This window comes from Balaenoptera ricei, chromosome 10 (genome assembly GCF_028023285.1).
Source record: "Balaenoptera ricei isolate mBalRic1 chromosome 10, mBalRic1.hap2, whole genome shotgun sequence".
NCBI lineage: Eukaryota > Metazoa > Chordata > Mammalia > Artiodactyla > Balaenopteridae > Balaenoptera > Balaenoptera ricei.
The window spans coordinates 2,252,356-2,273,820 of record NC_082648.1 but is presented as its reverse complement, the minus strand read 5'-3'; the positions used below and the strand labels follow the sequence as shown (position 1 = coordinate 2,273,820).

The following is a 21,465-nucleotide window of genomic DNA, read 5'->3' as shown; positions in this document are numbered from 1 at the left end:
ACTGCGCCACCAGGGAAGCCCCTGTACCTCCTTTCTGGGATTACACACCAACCCTACCCTCCAACCCCCGGCCCTGCCTCCTTTACTTTCTATCTCTGCTGTCCAACAGAACTTTCTGTGGTGATGGAAATGTTCTGTAATCTGCACCATCCAAAATGGTAGCCACTTGATACAATGCAGTTGTTGAGCACTTGAAATGTGACTAGTGTGACTGGAAATGAAAATTTTTTATTTTAATTAATTCATTTAAATACGAATATTCTTATTTGTCTAGTGAATATTGTATTGGACAGACTGTCATTGTAGAAAGTTCTGTTGAGTAGCATTGTTCTAGACCCTGCGGTAATCTTGAACTCTATCCTCGTATTCATTCCTCAGCCAATAAAGCTCCAGGTTTCAGTCCAGGTTTGAGCGACCCCCACAGACTAGTGCTTTCCCTTTTCCCTCGTGTGTACTCCCTTCCAGTTTATGCCTCATTTTGATTCCTCCAGAGCTTTCTAGTAGTTGTGTGTGTGTGTGTGTGTGTGTGTGTTTACTAGAGTTTATAATTATATCTGCATCCAATAAGAGTTGCTTCACCATTACCAGAAGTCGAACTCTGCCTCTTAACTTTTAAATCATTTTAGCAGTGATCTAATTTTAAGGAATTTATTTTTTGTGCTTTGTTATCAGAGTTTGCTTGCCAACTACTTATTATCCTATCCCCTTTAACCTTACTAAAAGTAGCACTAACCTAAGCTTACTGAATCTTAATATTCTGAACTTGATATTCCCATCTCAGATAATGCTAGAATTTAATGGAATTCTTCAAAGTAATAAATGCATATCATTGATAACCTGTTTGGTGTACCTTGCCTTTTCTAGGTACCTGAAAAGGTTTAAGGTGATGAAGATCAAAGTTCTGAGAAGCTGGTGCCGTCAGATTCTTAAAGGACTTCAGTTTCTTCATACTCGAACTCCACCTATTATTCACCGGGATCTTAAGTGTGACAACATCTTTATCACTGGTCCTACAGGCTCAGTCAAGATTGGAGACCTAGGTCTGGCAACCCTGAAGCGGGCTTCTTTTGCCAAGAGCGTGATAGGTATGTTTCAGGTGTACCTTGCAGTCTCACTGGCTTTCTGACATTCCTTTTATTTAGAAACCTGACCTTGTCAGAGCTTTTATTATGTGAAATAAACCTTCAGAAATTCAGAGCTTGAACCCCGGAAGTGATGTGGAGTTCTCTATTTCTTTGCCTCTAGAATCATCTTGAAGACCATTGTTGTTTTGTAAAGTTATATGAAGAGAAGTAAGGTTAACTTTGCTGACAAAACATTATATAATAATTGTTAACCTTACTGAGTCATTTCATTGATACTTAGTATCATATACTTATTTATATAACAGATAAAGTATGTTACTTTCCCCATAAAAGAAATTGAATTTATATATAATTTAGTCTCTGAAGAAGTCTGTTGGATATATGTATATTCAAAAATATCTGCCTATTAAAACTTTATTTTAAAATGTGAAAATATAGTTCATTATCAACTTTTTTCTTACTCCTACTCTTCAGAAGATATACCTGAAACAGTTTTCAGCCTCAGTACTATTGACGTTTTGGGTCGGACAGCTCTTCGTTGTAAGGACTGTCTGTTCACTGTAAGATGATTTAGCAGCACCCCTGGTCCTATTCACTGGATGCCAGTAGCACGCCCCTTGCCCACTTCCCCCCAGTTGTTAACAACCAAAAATGTCTCTGGAGGTTGCGAGATGTCCCCTGTAGGGCAAATCGTCCTTCTTGAGAATCACTGATCTACACAACAAGTCTGTCCTTTCAGCCTTTAACTGTATGTTAGAGAGTTGCAGCTGGGAAAATAATTTAATGCTGATTATTTTATAAGCTTTCACTTTCTGAAGAGGGTATGACAGTTTGAAAACTTGAAATCTTCACAAACACTCTACTCTCCCAAAAGGTGACAACAATAACAACAACAAGAAAGCCATTCTTTTTTTTTTTATTTTAAAATTTTTTTTTAAATTAATTATTTATTTATTTGTTTATTTTTGGCTGTGTTGGGTCTTCGTTTCTGTGCGAGGGCTTTCTCTAGTTGCGGCAAGCGGGGGCCACTCTTCATCACGGTGCGCGGACCTCTCACTATCGTGGCGTCTCTTGTTCCAGAGCACAGGCTCCAGACGCGCAGGCTCAGTAATTGTGGCTCACGGGCCTAGTTGCTCCGGGGGATGTGGGATCTTCCCAGACCGGGGCTCGAACCCGTGTCCCCTGCATTGGCAGGCAGACTGTCAACTACTGCGCCACCAGGGAAGCCCCAGCCATTCATTTTTAAGTGGGCTAGAATACTATGCTTTAATAAGAAAAACATTGAACACCAGTAATTTGCACATCCTTACAAAATAGTGTTCCTGGGAAAAGAGTTATTTAAAGATGAATTTCCTTTTTGCCCTTCTTATAGGAAACAGTTCTTTGATTGTCTTTGGCATCTTAATCTCTGTCCCAAGAGGGTTTTTTCTTCTTTCCTTTTTTGTTTAAACCATAGTGTGCAAGCCTGTTCTTAGAAATGTCCTATAATTTGAGGTATTCGGGCTTAATTTCTTTGGAAACATTGGAAACCTGGTGTGTGGAATCATACACTCTATGCTCATAATTCAGTCTGAGAACTCAAGTGCAGACCGAATTATTTGTGTGTGTCTATAGGATGTGCCTCACTACACTTCTTACATCTACAGTAGGTTTGTGTACTGCAGGGGGGTGGTAAGCGTGTGAAGAAAAGGGCTCTGGTGAGTGACCTTTATAGACAATTACAGTTTATTTTATCATTTTGAAAATGTATTGAATATCAGGTTTTTTTGTACTGAAAAGCCGCCTTAAAAGTGGAACTGATCAGATGGAATGTTAATGGCAAGAGACTAGCTATTATATGAATGTTAACCTTACAGCTACCGTACAGTAGGGGGCAGACAAGTATTTTGATCTTTTTTAACCCATCATCCTATCTTACAGGTAGATGCCATTATATCTACTTTATTCCTTGGTAGTCTCTTCCCTTTTCCTTCCATTTGTTTTCAGTATGAGTTATATCAGTTTATCTTTTGTGCAAGGCTCTATTTTGACATTGTGTAACACTAATCCATTTGAAACAGTAAATAAACAGACACTTGATCCTGTGCCAGTTTTTTATAAAGGTGTTGTAGTGTAAGATCTATAACATATTTGATGGAACATACTAAGATGATTTCTTTCCTCTCCCCCCACCACCTACCTACCTTTCTTTCCTTTTCCTCCCTCACCTCTTACCCCCCTTCCACTTTCTTCTCTCTCACAGATCAACCCCTCTGCTGTTCCCCTCCCCATGAATTACATCTGCAGCTTCTCCTCACATTGAGTCTGAATCATTCTTTTAATTTAAGGTACCCCAGAGTTCATGGCCCCTGAGATGTATGAGGAGAAATATGATGAATCCGTTGACGTTTATGCTTTTGGGATGTGCATGCTTGAGATGGCCACATCTGAATACCCTTACTCCGAGTGCCAAAATGCTGCGCAGATCTACCGTCGAGTGACCAGTGTAAGTCTTGTCCTAACTGACTGGTGATCTTAGGCCACATCTAAGAAGCTGTATAACATCAAACCATGCAAAAGGGAACAACACTAGAAAGCATCACATGGAGTTCACCCCTCATCTGTCTGTGTCTCGTGTCTCCTCTTCTTATAAGGACTGGTCAGATTGAGTTGTGGTCACCCAACTCCAGGTTGACCTCATTCTAACTAATTATACCTGCAGTGATCCTATTTCCAAATAAGGTCACATTCTGAGAAACTGAGGATCAGAATTTTAATATATCTTTTGTAGGGGGCGGTGCAGGGGACGCAGTTCAACCCGTAACAGTTCATGGGTTCATCCAACAAATATTTAAGTCTCTATTATGTTCCAGACTTCTTTCTAGATCCTAGGTATTGAATATTATAGTTAAGTAAAACACAAACCTGTCTCTCAAGAACTTATTACTAGGCGAAGGAGAACAAACAACCAGACAGTTACCATAGGGTATAAAAGCAGTTATTCTAGGGATAGGTACGTAACAGAAGCACGTAGAAGTAGTGCCTAATTGAGTTTGGACAGGTTAGGAAAATTATGTTAAACAAATAGGGAAAGACTAAGAGTTGCATGTGAAAAATTTTTGTATGTCTACAGTTTGAAAATAGGAAAAAGAAGAGACAAGGGATAAGGGAGGAAAGTGAAAGTTTAGACTATACTTGAGCACTGGGGGAACGATTGCAGCCACTATAAGACTTGGTAGGTGTCGTGGGAATTCCCTGGCGGTCCAGTGGTTAGGACTCTGTGCCTTCACTGCCAAGGGCCTGAGTTCAATCCCTGGTCGGGGAGCTAAGATCCCACAGGCCACGAGGTGCAGCCAAAAAAAAAAAAAAAAAAAGACTTGGTAGGTGTCATAAGATCAGACTTAAATTTTTAAAAGATTATTCTGGCTGCAGAGTGGAGGATGGATTTATGAGGAAACACTGAAAGCTGAAAACCCAGTTAAGTGGCTGTTGCACTAATATGAAGGAATAACCGATAGACTGAAATAAGGAGTTAAAGTGGAGATGGCCAAAGTGGATGGACAAGAGATTGATTTTCTTTATGAATTTGAATTCAGTTGAGCTAAGGTGTTCTTTTCCACCTAATATTTATGAAAACAAATAATGTGAAAATACCCTTTGTAAATACATATCTTCTTAAGGAGATCAAACTGAATATTAAACCTGATTAAGAGGTTAAATACATTAAATTTTAGGACTATAAAATTTACAATTTGTATGTAAAATGGTTTGTGTAATTTATTTACTAACTTACTGTCTATAACTTCTTCACTCCATCACACTCTAAACCAGGGATTAGCAAACTATGATCCATGGGCCAAATCCAGCCTCCTACCCATTTTTGTACAGCCCATGAGCTAAGAATTCTTTTTACATTCCTAAATGGTTGAGAGGGAAACCAAAAGAAGAATAATATGTGATGACCTATGAAAATTATATGAAATTCAAATTTCAGTGACCATGAAGAAAGTAATGACACAGCCACTTATTTGTTTCTGTATTATCTATGTCTGTTTTCACATATTACAATGGCAGAGTTGAGCAATTGCAACAGACTCTATGGTTCAAAAATCCTAAATTATGTACTGTTTGGCTCTTAACGGAGAAAGTTGCTGACTCTGATTCTAAACACATGGCACCAGAAAGAGAAAAACAAATATCGTATATTAACACATATATGTGGAACCTAGAAAAATGGTACAAATGAACCGGTTTGCAGGACAGAAATAGAGACACAGATGTAGAGAGCAAACGTATGGACACCAAGGGGGGAAAGTGGCAGGGTGGGGTGGGATGAATTGGGAGATTGGGATTGACATGTATACACTAATATGTATAAAATGGATAACTAATAAGAACCTGCTGTATAAAAAAATAAATAAAATTCAAAAATTCAAAACAAAATCAAAATAAACACATGACACCAGAACTTCTTAAAAAATTCTCCTCTGAAGAGTTCTGTAAATAATTTCTAATCTGCAGAAGTGGTGATAATGTTCTATTAGAATGCTATTAGCCTCTGTACTTGGAGTAGGCAGGAGAATCTCAGTGTGAGCAAGTAGTTACTTAAATTATTAGCTCTGATAATTTGTGGGCAGTCTTTTCTCTCTGGTAAGAGTAGAACTGTCACTTTAATTCTGTGGCGAAAACATAAGAGGTTTTAATGTAACACTCATTTTTCACTGGCCATATTTATTCTTTCTATTGCCTAAGAATAAATAGCATCTTAAACCCAGTACTACTGCTTGAGGTGATCATTCTGGATTTAAAACACAAAGAGTTATTAACAAATATCTTTTATTTACCTTCCAGCAGTACTGAATGTTTTGATAGTGAATAGACCAGAAGAATGAAGTATCCATCAGATACCCATATATTTAAACATTCTCTGCTGTCTCTCAACCACCAGCCTTCTTTGTGGGTCTTGCAATATTTCTACTTTGAAACTTGGTAGATTTTGTTATGAACCATCAGACAGTGCTTTGCTGTTAGAGACACTGCCTAGGCATTACCGAGTTGTCTAGTGATAGGTGTCTCTAATTAATCTTGTGAATTCAATTCCTGATTATTTCTCTAAACAAATAAAGGTTGGTACTTAAAATATCTCGAGGGATCATGGAATTTCAGTTTCTTTATCTAAAATGAAGTCTAAAAAATAACTCTGCTATTTAAAGAAATAGAGTTATAAATTATATGGTAGGACTGTTTTTTTTTTAATGCAGAATTTATGGGTGACCTGTATTAAATTCTACCTTGTTCTATACCTTACCCACCAAATATGTTTAACTGGTTAAAAATAATGACTGTGTAGGATGAGTAGGTGAAAAATAGTGTAAACCCTATTGATTAAATCTACTCACCAGAGGCTCAGGGCTAAAAGCAATGTTCTTTGGCTTCAGACTGTCAGGCACAACACTGCCATAAAATCAGATAAAAGTTTATATAAGCAATTATTTGATAAAAGTAAAGAAAACAAATTAATTTGATTTTTAAGATAATGCATTTGAGACACTGTCTAATCAATAAATGAATCTTTATTTGCAAATGCAAACTCCAGCTCAGTTGAGAAGAAAATCCCCTTCTCAAATGAAAAAAGTGTTTGGCGTTAGTTTAATAGACCCTAGAAAGACCAATATCACTGGTTCCATAGTCTTAGTGTAGTATTTACCCTTTTTTCAGTTTTTCAGTGGGTTGTGTGTTTTGTTTTTTTTTTAAGATAAAGTTCACATACCATGAAATTCTCCATTTAAATCATTTGAAGGTGTAAAAATCAGTGGGTTTTAGTGTATTTACAGTGTTCTGCAATCATCACCACTAATGCCACTCCATCTCCCCAAAAAAGAAACCCCCCACCTGTTAGCAGTCACTCCGCATTCCTCTTCCACCCAGCCCCTGGCAAGCACTAATCTACTTTCTGTCTTTATGGATTTGATTTGCCTGTTGTGGACATTTCATACAAATAGAATCATAAAATATATGGCCTTTTGAGTTACACTTTGTTTTTGTGTTATGCTTTGATTTAGCGTAACATTTTTAAGGTTTATCCATGTTTTAGCATGAACCAGTACTTCAGTCCTTTTTGTAGCTGAATAATATTGCATTGTATGAATGTACCACATTTTTAATGTTCAACAGGTTTTATTTCCTTCTATTTCTGTAGTTTCTTCCTCCTTTTCTCATTGTTTAAACTGTTTGACCCTATAGCCACCCTCACCTCGGGAGAGGAATTGGGAACAGGAAGGATGAAATATACAGTGTTTTAAAAGGTGTTGTCCTAGAGCCCAATTTATTAAATCTTTGTTTATAGTTTTGTGTTTGTAGCATAGCATATGGTACATTGTAGGCACTCAGTGATATTTTGAAGAATAAATGATTCAATTAAAGGAATCCCAGATATAGTCAAGTTAGACACTATGTCAGTGGGACAGTTGAGTTTACCCTGCAAAATAAGGTCACCTTAGAAATACTAAAATTATCCTACTAACGTGGAATTGAATAGTAGCAAGTAGAAACTGATACACTTTATATATGTACATATACAATATATTTTAGTAGAGTGGGAAAAGCTATTTGGTACAACTAGAGCAGAAAACAGTAACTTTAATAGAGTCAAAATTCCAGGACTAGAAAGGCATTTGAAAAAGTCATCTATTTACATGCTCTTCCATCCATTCTCAAATCACTATTGAGATCTTTGCTGTGCAAAGTGCAGTCCCCACAACCAGCAGAATTGGCATCCTAGGACACTTGTTATTATAAAAATGTAAAATTTTGGCCCCGTCCCAGACGGATTGAGTCAAAACCAGCATTTTACAAGATCCAAAGATGATTTGTGTATACATTAAAGTTTAAGAAGTGTGAGCTACAACAGTGATCACCTCAGGTCCCTTCCAGTTCTGTATACCTTATTTTTGGTTAAATTAAAAAAAAAAAAAAGTAGACTAAATATTGTAGTATCAAGCATTATTTGAATAAATTTTTGTTCCATTGTTCATGGAACCTTTTTACTAGCATTATAAGTAACCAAGTTGACTTAGAAATCTAACCTTATTTAATTGCATTTTTTTCTGCCTATTCAGGAGTTGCTTTTTAAAAACGCAAAATAGTAAGTCAAGCCAAGCCGTGGAAAAGCTGGAATAAAAAGCTTGAGGAGTTAATAAGTCAGTTGGAACTTTTGGAACCCTTGGTCTCTGAGGATACTGCAGGCATTTACTTGTTCTTTGTTTTTCCTCTCAGCTGTGAAAACTGAGCTCTGTATTATCTACAGTCTGTTATTCTGTACTTCAGTTATTATATTTCTTATCTGGGAAATTCTGTCTTGGTTTCACTAACCTCCATTCCCATCTTCTGGCTTCCAATGAAGAATAAAAAGGGCTATGTCCTTTTTTAATTTTCTAAAGTTTTTCTCATGTTTTGGGTGCTGAGATAAATGTGTGGGGAGTTTACCTTGATTTTACAATGATTTATATGATTGTATAAGCAATAGTGGTGACTCTATTGAAATACACCTTGAAGTATTGTACTTTCCCTTAAGTTTGCTTTGGGTGTAAATTTAACTAATTTTTTAAAGGATATGTCAGCATTAGTCTGCCTAACGCTTGCACATTTATTAAGGAAACATGTTTGGTTATCCATCGAGAGATCATCAAACTCCCTAATGCAAACTGCCCCCTGCCACTCCAGATTCCTTGTTTCCATCCCAGATCTACTACGCACCCCCTGTTTACCAATAGTAGTCAGTGAACTGCCCCCTCCTGAACTCACAAGGCCTCCTATGGGTTTGGCACTATCTTAGAAATGGGATACAAAGAAGAGTGTTTAACAGCTCAGGATTACTTTTTTAGGTTTGAAGATCACAGAACTCTAGTCAGTTGAACCATAAACTCTAGTTCTCAGTTTCTTTTCAATTTATTTTAACGATTATTCACTTATTTAACAGCCATTAGTTAGGTGTCTTCTGTGTGCCAGGTTGAGGATACAGCAGTGAACAAGATACATGCTTCAATGTTCTTTCACCTTCTTGTAGGGAAGGTAAACATTGAAGTAGTAAATATAATAAAGCACATGGATTTTATAGACATAATGAGGTACGGGGTTTTGATCTCATTGAGATAGTCAGAGACAGTATTCCTGAGAAAGTTGGTTTAAATTGAGAGCTTTATTGGCCTGTGTCAGGGATGCTAAGGCAGAGCTGTATGAAGGAATGAGCCAGTAGCCCCAGTCATCTGGAGCTCTTTACCAGAAATATTTCTAGGGTTCTTTTTTTTATTTTTATTTTTTTTGGCTGCGTTGGGTCTTCGTTGCTGCACATGGGCTTTCTCTAGTTGTGGCGAGCAGGGGTTACTCTTCGCTGCGGTGTGCGGGCTTCTCATTGTGGTGGCTTCTCTTATTGCAGAGCACAGGCTTTAGTAGTTGCAGCGCGCAGGCTCTAGGGAGCGTGGGCTTCAGTAGTTGTGGTGCGCAGGTTCAGGAGCCGTGGCACATGGGCTTAGTTGCTCCGCGTCATGTGGGATCTTCCTGGACCAGGGATCAAATCCGTGTCCCCTGCATTGGCAGGTGGATTCTTAACCACTGTGCCACCAGGGAAGTCCTAGGATTCTTGAAGAAAGTCATGCCAATATTGTTGCCCCTTCAGTGTTTCATCATACTCAACCTGTCTTATTAATATACTATAATGATAATTATATTGATATTAACTGTTGTCCCCCCCCCCCCATGAGAACTGAGCCTCTCAAGGACAGGGTTTTTTTTTTTTTTAATAAATTTATTTATTTATTTATTTTTGCTGTGTTGGGTCTTCGTTTCTGTGCGAGGGCTTTCTCTAGTTGCGGCAAGCGGGGGCCACTCCTCATCGTGGTGCGCGGGCCTCTCACCATCGCGGCCTCTCTTGTTGCGGAGCACAGGCTCCAGACGCGCAGGCTCAGTAGTTGTGGCTCACGGGCCCAGCTGCTCCGCGGCATGTGGGATCCTCCCAGCCAGGGCCCAAACCCGTGTCCTCTGCACCGGCAGGCAGATTATCAACCACTGCGCCACCAGGGAAGCCCAAGAACAGGGTTTTTTTTTCCTCTGTAGACCAGTTCACTGCTACATGTCTGGCCTTGCAGTGGTACAACTGCCATGTAAATAGCAGATGATAGCAGTGTAAATATTAACACATATACATCCTATGTCTCAGACATTGCATTAAACACTTTGCATATATTATGTAATTTAATTCTTCCAACAACCCTCATTGGGGGTGGTTTACTAGAACTGTTGTCTATACTTTAAAATAAAAAGTCTGAAGCCCAGGATGGCTAGCCCATGATTACATATCTAGAAAATAAGAGTTATTCTGTTATTCTGATTCCAGGTCCCCTGCTCATGTCAAAATTCTGTACTGAATTCATAAATGTCTAGTATAGTGTCAGTCTGTGACCTGAGGGCATTTAAACCTGTCTGTGTAAGTGCCAATGTGAAGGGGTAAATGTGTAATTTACCAGTTTAATAACTATATTCTGTGGTGCACTGATAAAGAACTGTTGTGTGTCATTGTTCTGCACATGCATTTCATTCAGGTCTCGGAGAGGCCTTTCCTGCCCATCCATCTAAAACAGTCTTACGTGTGCACACACTTTACTTCTATCCCCTATGGTTTTATTTTTCTTCATGGCTTTTATCACAACCTTACAGTGTTTATCTAAAGCCCCAATTAGAATATAAATTCTATGGGTTGGGGGTTTTATTTGAGTTGTTCTTGGCTGTTTTCCTAGTGCTTAGAGCCTGGCAGGTAATAGGCACTCAGTCAGTGTTTGCGAGATGAATACACGAATACAGAACTATAAGGAGTGAAACACAATGTTGCCTGTGGAGGAAATGGGCTCTGGAGTTGGGTCTGCTTGAGTTCAGATCCCAGCAATGTCATTTCCTAGCTGATACCTTGGGCAAGTTAATTAACTTCTCTGAGCCTAAGCTGGTAATGAGGATTAAATGAGAAAAGTGCCTAAATCAGTTAGCAGTCAGTACTTATAGGTATTGCCATTATTACCATTAACATCATTATGACATGCTTAGTAGTGAAATAAGTTGTCTCTTGTTCTATTCTTTTACCTAGCAACATTCAACAAATAGCAGTGTTTAAAATGTGTTTAATGAACTTAAAATAAAGCCAAGTTTTAAATGAGTGAAAATGAGCTCACATTTATTTATCATCTTGCTTCTTGCCAGTCACCTTGCAAAGTGCTTTACATATACTATCTTATTTTAATCTTTTGTATTCTGATAAGTAGATAATACCTTCATTTTACAGGTGAGAAGATAGATTCAGAGGTTAAGCATTTTGCCCAAGGACATGAAGGAGAAATACTAATAGTAGGGTCAGAAATCAAGCATCTCTAACATAACACTAATACAAACCTCAAAATGTTTTCCTTTTCCTGTTTCTGTTTTCTAAACTTTTTTCTCTAGATTTCAAGGGAAAAAAAATTTAGGGTACATGGGTAGCATAAGTCTAAGATTGGTATCACAAGTTTGAGCCCCTGTTTAACAGGGTTCATGATCCCTGTTCAAAAGAGAAAAACTTATCTTGAAGTTTTCTACCATTGGCAATGAAAAGATCCAAATAAGAGTAGTAATGTACTTAGCACAATTTTTGTCTGCTATTAAAAGAATAGAAACTACGGTAAGCAGTGGCATCAGTTTTTTATATGGAGGACAGTGCATTTGAGATTGAAGCAGTACACAAGCTTTCATGTATCCAGAGAGTAATGAGCCTTGGGGAATCATGAGGTCAACTAATTTCCTTGGATAGAGCTAGCTGGATTTGGTAGGGAGGTTTGAAGAGGCTTGTTTTCCAATGGGATCTTAAGGTATGTTCAAATTCCTGTAAACTAATGGTTCATACCAGTAAGAATCTGGCTGAATCCAGCCTCATAACAACCAAGTTAGAAATAATGGGGATTTTTAATTACTTTGTTTGTGTAATTTGACTTTGTCACTGATTCCATTAGCCTTTGGATTGCAGGGTTTGAACATTCTGTCTGGGAAAAACAGAATCAAAGCAGTTGGGGTGAAATTCCTTTTGGCTTTTATATAACAGATTGCATTTCACCCTACTTTTTTACAGAAACAAGTGAAGCTGATTCCTGATTATAGATAGGGTTTGAAAAGTTGGGAAAAACTTTGTATTTTTTTCTTTAGCAGTTGGATTTTTTTGTGTGTGTTTGATATCCCAGAGATCTGAATCCACTGGAATTAGCTGAAATGATTCCTTTATAAATTTTATTCCTATTTCCATCCAATAAATTTAAATTATACACATAAGAGAAAACTTGGTGTATCATAGGGTGTATCTTAGGAACATTTTGCATGATTTTCAAAGTCATTCTATTGCTGTCCTGTGATTTGATTAATATTAAAGGGTCTTAATCAGACCATTAATCTTAAACCATATAGTTGGGTATCATTCCCAACATTTTAGGTGCTAAAAAACAATTGTGAAATCCCTATTTCAGAATTTCTCAGAAAAGCTAGTTTTACTTATCCCAACTGAATGTTGATCTATAATTCACACAGCATTAGACTACAGAATAAAAATTGATAGGATATAGAGAGATGGTTTCTACTGTGTTTAAGTAAATTATAATAGTATTGAGTTTCTTGGTATCTTGTAAATAATTTATATGCCAGAAGATTCATACAAATACTTTGTAGTTGCCGCCTTCTCTCTATATGTGATTTGAGGTATACCTTTAAAGAAGGGTAGGACTCAGTTGACTGAAAAAGGGGGCAGTAGAAAGAATATTCTTGTGAAAATGTGCATTAAGTATTCAGTGAAAAAGTAACTAATTTGACTGGACTTATCTGGGAGGAGGTCGGAGTAGAGAAGTAGGTAGAAGTTGACTTGTGAGGGCTTTTCACCCCAGATTAAGGAAATTAAAAGCACTATAATGTGGGCTAGAAGTAACACTGAACTAGACATTGTTGAATCTGGATTCTAGTTTTTGCTTTGCCATTGACTAGGCCCTTACCCACTAGAATATAGGCTCTATTTGGTGTATTCTAGGTGCTGAAGGTAATGCAGTATATCTAGTAGGTGTCTTATACATACTAGACTAGACTGGACATGGCACCTCATAGATGCCGGTGAATTAATGAATTAATTCTATCTTTGACATGGCATTAATCTCTTTTATCTACAGTTTTCTCATTTGAACAAGTTGGGACTCTAACTCAGATTCTTTCTAGATCTGTGATCCTGTGGTCATCTCGTAGGTGTGGAGAACTGTTAACCATGTTTGAGTAATGTGTTGTGAGTTAAATGCTGTCAGATGATTGGAAATGGTTAAATGTCAGATGATTAGATGAAGCCAGATGATTGAGAGCTGGCCACAATGTAAAATGCAAATTGGAGAGAATAGAAACAGTGATACCCATCTTAAATTGGTCTAAGTTTAAAGAGGTGAGATGCTGATAATCTGGATTTTGGTGGTCACAATTGTTATGCAGAAGAAGCAATGATTTTGAGAAGTAACAAGCTAGTAAAAATCTCATTTTGTCCAACCAGAGATCTTTGGCTCTTGGAGGGGCAGTAGGAGTACTAGCAGGAGAACTATATATGCGCTGTTTTAAACATTTCTCATTGTTTAAAGAGCTCCTAGAGAATAATAGTACTTAAATATTGTGGGAGAAGAAGCATCCAAGAAGACTAAGGTTTCTATTCTGGAAATAATGATACCATTGAAAGAAATGGAGGAAATCCAGAGAAAGGCACTGACTTGAAGAGAAGGAAGAAGTAGAGTTTAGACATATAAACCGTTACATGTATGTGAATGGTATTTTTATTGTATATATTGAAAACTTTGATATATAAAAAAAGGCTCGTCTTCATAGATCTAGATATTTGTGCCTGCATTTGTGCATTTGTGCTGGCATTTGTGCCAGCAAAAAAGCTACCTCATTTTTGGTTTTGTTTGTTGCACAGTAAAGTTTAAAAACCTACTCACGTGTTTATGTCTGATGAACCTCTGAAGCAGGGAGCGTGGTGCCGGTTTTCTGGCTCTTCCGTTTTCATTTAGCTTAGCATAGTCCTAAGCAGCTTTGGTCAGACACCTAAGTCAGAGGCATTGGTGGACCGCATTGCTGTATTTATGAGCAATAGCTGGCATCCTACACTGCCTACTTAGTGTACTTTGTAGTGACAAATTGTGTTGAGCAAGAGAGCTGTGGCAACTACTTTGAGATAGCTTGTTAGAAATAATAGTCATTTCTAGCCTTTAGAGTAGAAATAATCCTACCAAATAACTTCTAAGCCCTTATCCTCCTGTTACTGAGTAATTAAAGCCTTAGTACCCACTGTCTTGATGGGGATTCAGGCTTACCAAATTACAAGGGATAGCACTTTGTTATGTTAGCGATTATAATATTGCAATGAACAGTGCTTTTTCTACCATCTTTGTTAATGGCATGAAGAAAAACCTTTCCTTAATCACTAAAATCAAAGTAGTAGTCATTTGGGTCCATGAGATCTTCCTGGCAAATAGAAATGTCTTTAGGTAGATCTTCATATTGAGGCTTTTAATAATAGGGGGGAACGGAGAAGGATAAATTCTTATCACTTCTGGGTGATAAGCTGTTCACAGCTATTTAATTTTTTTTTAATGTACCATGAGACAGTGGTAAGGCAGTTTACCTTAATGTCACCACTTTTTAAATTAGGTTAACAAGAACTATTATGCTTACTTTTCAAGTGAGTTTAAGGAATATGGCCCAGGTCACACAAACTTGGTGCATGAGAGGTTGAACTAGGAACTTATTCCCAGTATTGGGATTCCCTTGTCCAGTGTTGTTTTGGCTATATATTCTTAGTTTACATTTTGGTCATTGAATTCGTTCCCCATTTTCTTTTAAAGCATAGTTTCAACATGATTAAGGGGAAGGGAGTGTTTAGATAAACAGATTTCTGGTGTAGGTTTTGATGTCAAGGAGGCAGAACCTGTGGACATAATGGGTGGAGCTTCAAGCAAGTAAAAAAAGTCTTATTTTGCTTGTTTAGGGATCTGCTGCTGTTGGAGGAGAAGCAGGAGGGAGGAGTAACAGACTAAGTTTCCCTGCTCTTTGGCATGTAGTTTTGTTTAACGGGCCGATCTAGAATAAGTAGATTGTTGGCTCAGAGCAAACTTATGTCTGAGAGTTGGGGAAGCATGGCTAGTGTTAAACAAGAAACTAAACTTCAGCCTGATTTTGATGTCTGCCTTGCTTATGCTGTGGGCTAAGTTACTCTGTTAATTTACATCTTATATATTTCCCCCCTCATTTTCCTCTAACTGTAACAAGTCTATTTTGCCTTTTCTGATGGATTTTACAAAGAGAGATTTTTGCTCAGTGTTTGTCATCGTAAATTCTCATTGCTGCTGCTGTCCTCAGAAGGATTGTGTAAATGAGGTGGGTAAGAATTTCCAATGTATACAAAAGGTATGTTGTAGCCATTTGATGATACGTGTGGAAAGTTTCAGTTAAAGTATTGAGAGTGTTTAGTTCAGAATGCTTTTTAAAATAATCTAGTTTTGTAGTTTAGTTAAGTTACACAACATTTTGTATGAGGAGGAAGGAGACTTTTCTCAATTCTGAATGATGAGCAAAAGTTTTGCTCTTATGAAAAGGAAAATGTTACCCTAACACATTTGAAACTTAAGAAGCAAGTGCTGACACTTTTTAAGAGCTAGAAGATTGAACCAGAGAATACTATATTATGACTCACTTATATTTTTATTATGACTCACTTTTATTATTCCAACAGATTAGTTGCAAACTGTAAGTATAGAGAATTGATAGAAAAACTTAGTCTGTAAGATGCATGTATGTGTTTGGGATTTTTCTTAGTTTAAGTAAAGCAACATATTTTATAAACGTTTTTATCAACTCTTTTTTTTTTTTTTTAAATATCAACTCTTGGTGTGCCCTTGGAGCGTCACAATTGTTGTTATTGTTTTCTTTTTGTACTCCATTTAAGACTGCACAAGAGTCACCTTTGTTTTTTTGTTTAAGAGAATGTATAATTTTATATAATCGCAAGTGTCTTAAATGAATGTACATTTGCTGTTCAAAAAGTACTTTTGTTTAATGCAGAGAAACATGCTACTGTCCCATGTCAAAAAACATAATATGGCACTGCTCCCTTAAGAGAGATCCTGTGAATTACAACAGTAAGGAAGAATATTTCTAGAGCTGGCAGGTTGCTAGCTCTGGAAGGATGGAGTGACAGGGTGCATGTCTTTAACTAACTTAATTTTTCTTATATGTAAAACATTAGCCCAATTGATCTGCCTTAGCACTTTTCTGTTTTGTATTTTTGAACCTCATTCAGGATAGGTGAGCAAAACTTGGCTTCTGCTGGTCAGAACAGGACTAGAATAGGACTCTCTGGGGCTAAATCAGACAGTATAGAAAAGAGGTGACATTTGAAGGATTTTCAGACTCTAAGTTGATTATCTTTGTTGAAATACATAAATTAAAAGGAAAAAAGATGAAATATTGTCATTAAAACATTTTCTCATCATTATTTTGTTCTGTCTGGTGCTTAAATCGTGTTTTAGAATAATCTTAAACCAACTTTTTAATTTTAAAAAATCATCAATTATAAAAAAATAGAGTTCTCTTATCTTTTTTAATTTTTGAATTTTATTATATTTATTTTTTTACACAGCAGGTTCTTACTAGTTATCCATTTTATACATATTAGAGTTCTCTTATCTCTTAAGAACAAGAAGCCTCTAAGTATGATGAGCGCTGTGTATTGAAACCTGTGCTTGTTTATTTTAAGCAGCTTTCCATCATGTGTCCCAGATGCATTTTCTGTAGGTCACTTTCAGGGTCATTGACGTTTCATGCTCATTGTTACTTTTTTTTTTTTTTTGGTCATTTTTAGTATATAATCCCTATATATGCTTGCTTCTTTGCAAATGATTCAGAATACTTCTGTTAGATATTTTGATAATTCTGGTTTCTTGATGGTTGCCGAGATTTCTTCTTGTCTTTTTCATTATCTCAGTGGGTAATGTTTTAATACCAGCTGCTGGACTGTCTCCATTTTATTGGCTGTCTTGGCACCTGCAACATTTTTTAAGGCAGCAGTGGCATCTGAATATGTTGTGTAGCATTGGTATGGAATTTTCTGTACCTAAATCTTGGCTATACGTTGAGAAAGCAGCTTAACCTAGTAGAGTCAACGTGTTATATGATGCATAGTTGCTGGTTTTGTCATTATGACCTTATATCTCATTTGTTCAACTAGCATTTCTACTTGTAAATAGGAATTCCTGTTTGTAAAGTCATGAATGTATGTATGTCTGCATAGGTAGGATTAACAAGAGGGTTATTTTTAAGGATAACCAAGGATGAAAGCAGGTTCACTGTGGATCTTGGTGATTATTTTTCGAAGAGAATTCTTTGCTCCCTTTTAACTGTAAGCTTTATTATCTTTGGTGATGGCCTTTGAAGTCAAAGGTGTGCCTTAGGTCAGCAAACTTAATAATTCAAAGAGATTTCAACCTAGATAATCACATATGATTCTAGTTCCCATGAATATAGTTGGACAGGTGTTATCCCCGTTTGCTAGACAGGGACTCTGAAGCCAAGAGCAGCTTCTGCTTGTCCAGTTCACAGTGAATTCCAGTCTTCTGTCACATCCTTTGATCTTTCCAATATGCCTATGCTAAATTGAAACAGAAGAGTCTTTTAATATAGTCAGTATAGGTGTGATTTATTAACTCAGTATGTAGAGTTTTATTGCCAGAAGGCTAAACTACATTCCTCTAAAGTGTATGTGTTTATGGAAGTAGGAACATTTTTTCTAATCATAGTCTATGTCCTCTTTTAACTACTTCCCTGTAACATATGGAATGTCCTTACATGCAAAGGCCAACTGTGTATTAATGTCCAATTTTAGCAAAGAACAGTCCTTCAGATAATTTTCTGCCAATAGTGAATGTTCTAAGAACTTAATATATGGTATTTTAGATTGTTTTTCCCATTATACTTATAAATAGCATCTTAAAAGTTTGCTTTTATACACTTTTACGTGTTTATTGTAGAAAAACAAATATAAAACAAAATCTCCAGTGTTTCTGCTACCAGAGAACTTTCAGTGAGCATCATCTTTTTTTCCTTAAAACAGTTGCTGTTTTCTTTAGCTTTAATTTGAAATACCGTACCAGCTTGCTCAGTTAAAGCAGACTTTTGCTTCAGCAGCATTATTTTTTGTTTTCATTAGAAAGATTATGTGAAGACAAAGACTAGTTGGAAAACTTAGCTGGTCTTGAAAAATAAAAAGATTGAGGAAAATACAAATACTTACCTTTGTAGTCATTACTTAGAAACAAACATTTTAAATACATGGACTTTTAACTTTAAGGTCAGCCTTATTAGACAGTTTCGTGTTGTGGAAAGTTAGCCCTAGAGGGAGAATCCTCCAAATCAGGACTTAAAAAAAAAAATTGATTGATTAATTAATTAATTAATCAATTAATTTATTTTTGGCTGTGTTGGGTCTTTGTAGCTGTGTGCGGGCTTTCTCTAGTTGCGGCGAGTGGGGGCTACTCTTTGTTGCGGTGCGTGGGCTTCTCACTGTGGTGGCTTCTCTTGTTGCAGAGCATGGGCTCTAGGCGCGCGGGCTCAGTAGTTGTGGCTCGCGGGCTCTAGAGCGCAGGCTCAGTAGTTGTGGCACATGGGCTTAGTTGCTCCGCAGCATGTGGGGTCTTCCCGGACCAGGGCTCAAACCCGTGTCCCCTGCATTGGCAGGCCAATTCTTAACCACTGCGCCACCAGGGAAGTCCCTTCCCCTTTTTCAATTAATTTATTGATTGATTATTTATTTATTTTTAGGACTTTTGAATAATGTAGTGAGTAATTGATGAGAATTATCCCACCACAAACTCTAGTATTTAAAGACTTTAGAGCTAACCATTTGATATATTTCATTTTAATCTGTGAGAGATTACACTCATTTCTGTGATTTATCAAATTATATCACTAATTCTAATATATATCATCACTAAGACAGTAGCTGATTATAATTTATAATATATTCTAACTTTTCTAGTCCTGTCTCCTGTTTCCTACTCCCTGTGTGTTATGTGGTTATAGACTTACAGTGCCACTTGGACAGCATATCCGTGTTGCTACTTCATATCAATCCATCTGGTTACTTAGATGAGGCAAGAATAGATAATGAGATGTTTTTCTCCACACCACCTTTCAGACAGGAGTAGTTTGTTATACTTTCTTATATATATTTTCCACACACTGCTGAAGTTTTATTTGCAAAGAATTTACACTTTGTGAAGATTCTAAAATACTACTGTGATGCTGTTTAGTATTATATATAATAGTGATATTGAATTTTCTTCGGAAATTAATTGGAGAGCTTGTCTTTCATATGGGTCTGATGTATCACTTGTCATTTTATGTTTCATATGTACAAGACAATTTGCTCTTCAGTTATCATGCCAAACCGATCCAAATTCTTAACTTCTGGTTGAGTTTGTTAAGGTATACTATAATACCTGCCAAACTAAGCATGCAAATTCATGCCCATAAATGTTATGTTGATTAATGTGTTAGGGAACGAGGTTGAACAGAAGATCTTCTAGCCAATTAGAACACTTGGCCTTCTTTTTAGCCAGTAACTTCCATTACCTGAAACGCAGCAAAAGATGTTAACAACAGCCTAAATTTTTTGCTAGCCATATGAAGCCATGGAAGTAAGTGACTCCACTATCTTAACTATTCCCTATTGTTATCTCGTAGGGGCTAAATTGCCACTTCCAAGCTCTGACCCTGCATGGACTAGATCCTGCAGGCAAATCAGAAAAAAGCCAGGATGGTAAGAAGGAATCTAGTAGAACCTTAAGAGGCAAGTAAAAATTAAAATTCAAAGTCCCTGTCTTCGTTAACGTGTTTCTTTCGCTATTTTTATGATTTTCAGGGGGTGAAGCCAGCCAGTTTTGACAAAGTAGCAATTCCTGAAGTGAAGGAAATTATTGAAGGATGCATACGGCAAAACAAAGATGAAAGGTAAGTTGCCTCTTTTGACCTGGGTATTGCTTAAACAAAAACTTCAAGTGTAATAGGCTCTCAATAGAACACTCAATCTAAGGTGTATTTAATAATTTACTTGTGATTAGTTTCTCTGTTTATGTCTTGTAATATCTTTAAAACTAGAGTTCTGTCCATTGAAGGTAATATTCAGATTTGGTATACTGAAATGTTGTAAGAATGTGGTTTGGTAGAGTTTAATTAAACCAAAACCACCTTAAACATAGCTGCTGCATTCAGTAAGAACTACTTACAGCATCAACATGATTTGTAAAACTCAGTAGGGTTCTGTCCTTAACGCAGCAGATCTGTTCCTTAGTCCTTTACCCATTGAATTCTAAAAGATGAAATAAAATATTGGCTCTTTAAAATCAACTCAGCTATGCAGGTCTTGATTTGCTGTTACTATGCCAGAACTGAAGAAGAGCAAAATGTCAAAATTCCTTTGAGTAAAAAGAGACAACTTCACCCAGAGCTTGGGAGGAGATCTGGCTTAGTCATTTATGCTTACAGAGGACTTTTCTCAGAGGAGGGGCAAGTATCTGATCTGCCATATAGCTGATTCATCACCCGTTAGGCATGGCGAAGGTCCAATGTCTGTTTTTGAAAAATAAACTACTTTCACCATCCCCCCTCACCCTCCAAAGAAGAAAAAGTAGACCAGGTAGTGCAGTTAGAAATTGTAAATTGAGCATAATCTACCTCCTGAAGAATGCGAGTGACCAGGTACATCAACCAAATTAAAAGATTCCATATCTGCACTTCTCCAGTCTCATATTCTTTTCATAACTTTGTTCTTTGGAAGAACTTAACATCATGATCTTCAAGGCTTTTTAGTAGAAATTTAGTTGGGTTTCTATTTTCATATACACTGATTGAAAAGGAGAGTCTTTAATCTCTTTAAGAACTTTTTTAAAAACTATAAATAAAGGAATATTTGTCTCCAGTCTTAGAGTGTGTTACTCTTGTTTCTTTTCTGGATGGAACAGTTTACTAGATTACTGGTATTTTCAGACCATTTATCTAGAGAAAATTGTTCCACAATCAGACTTCTGCTTGCCTAGTACACAAGGTGTTGAACAAAGAATTGAGAGGATTTATTGGAGTAAATAAAGGTTGCTGTAGTAGAAGGTAATGTACTAGAAATAAAAAGATTTTCGAGTTTTGATCCCACCATTTATGACTTTTATAACTGAGCAAGATTGTCAGTCTCTCTGAGGATCCATTTCCTAATAATCAGGAAATGATATTTCATTGGATGTTGGTCAAGGATCAGATGAGATCATGCATA

General features: G+C 36.9%; 1 protein-coding gene across 16 annotated transcripts in view; it reads left to right on the top strand.

The window, feature by feature from the left end:
• Window positions 1–21,465, top strand: part of WNK1 (WNK lysine deficient protein kinase 1) — a 134,918-nt gene that overhangs the window by 66,595 nt on the left and 46,858 nt on the right. For 15 of the 16 annotated variants that reach the window (XM_059935058.1, XM_059935057.1, XM_059935056.1 and 12 more), the window contains exons 3-5: window positions 865–1,085; window positions 3,413–3,570; window positions 20,065–20,153. In XM_059935058.1, coding sequence (XP_059791041.1) covers window positions 865–1,085; window positions 3,413–3,570; window positions 20,065–20,153 — 468 coding nt within the window. Of the gene's footprint in view, window positions 1–864; window positions 1,086–3,412; window positions 3,571–15,134; window positions 15,525–20,064; window positions 20,154–21,465 lie in introns of those variants that run through there. The other variant, XM_059935063.1, reaches the window with a different exon arrangement.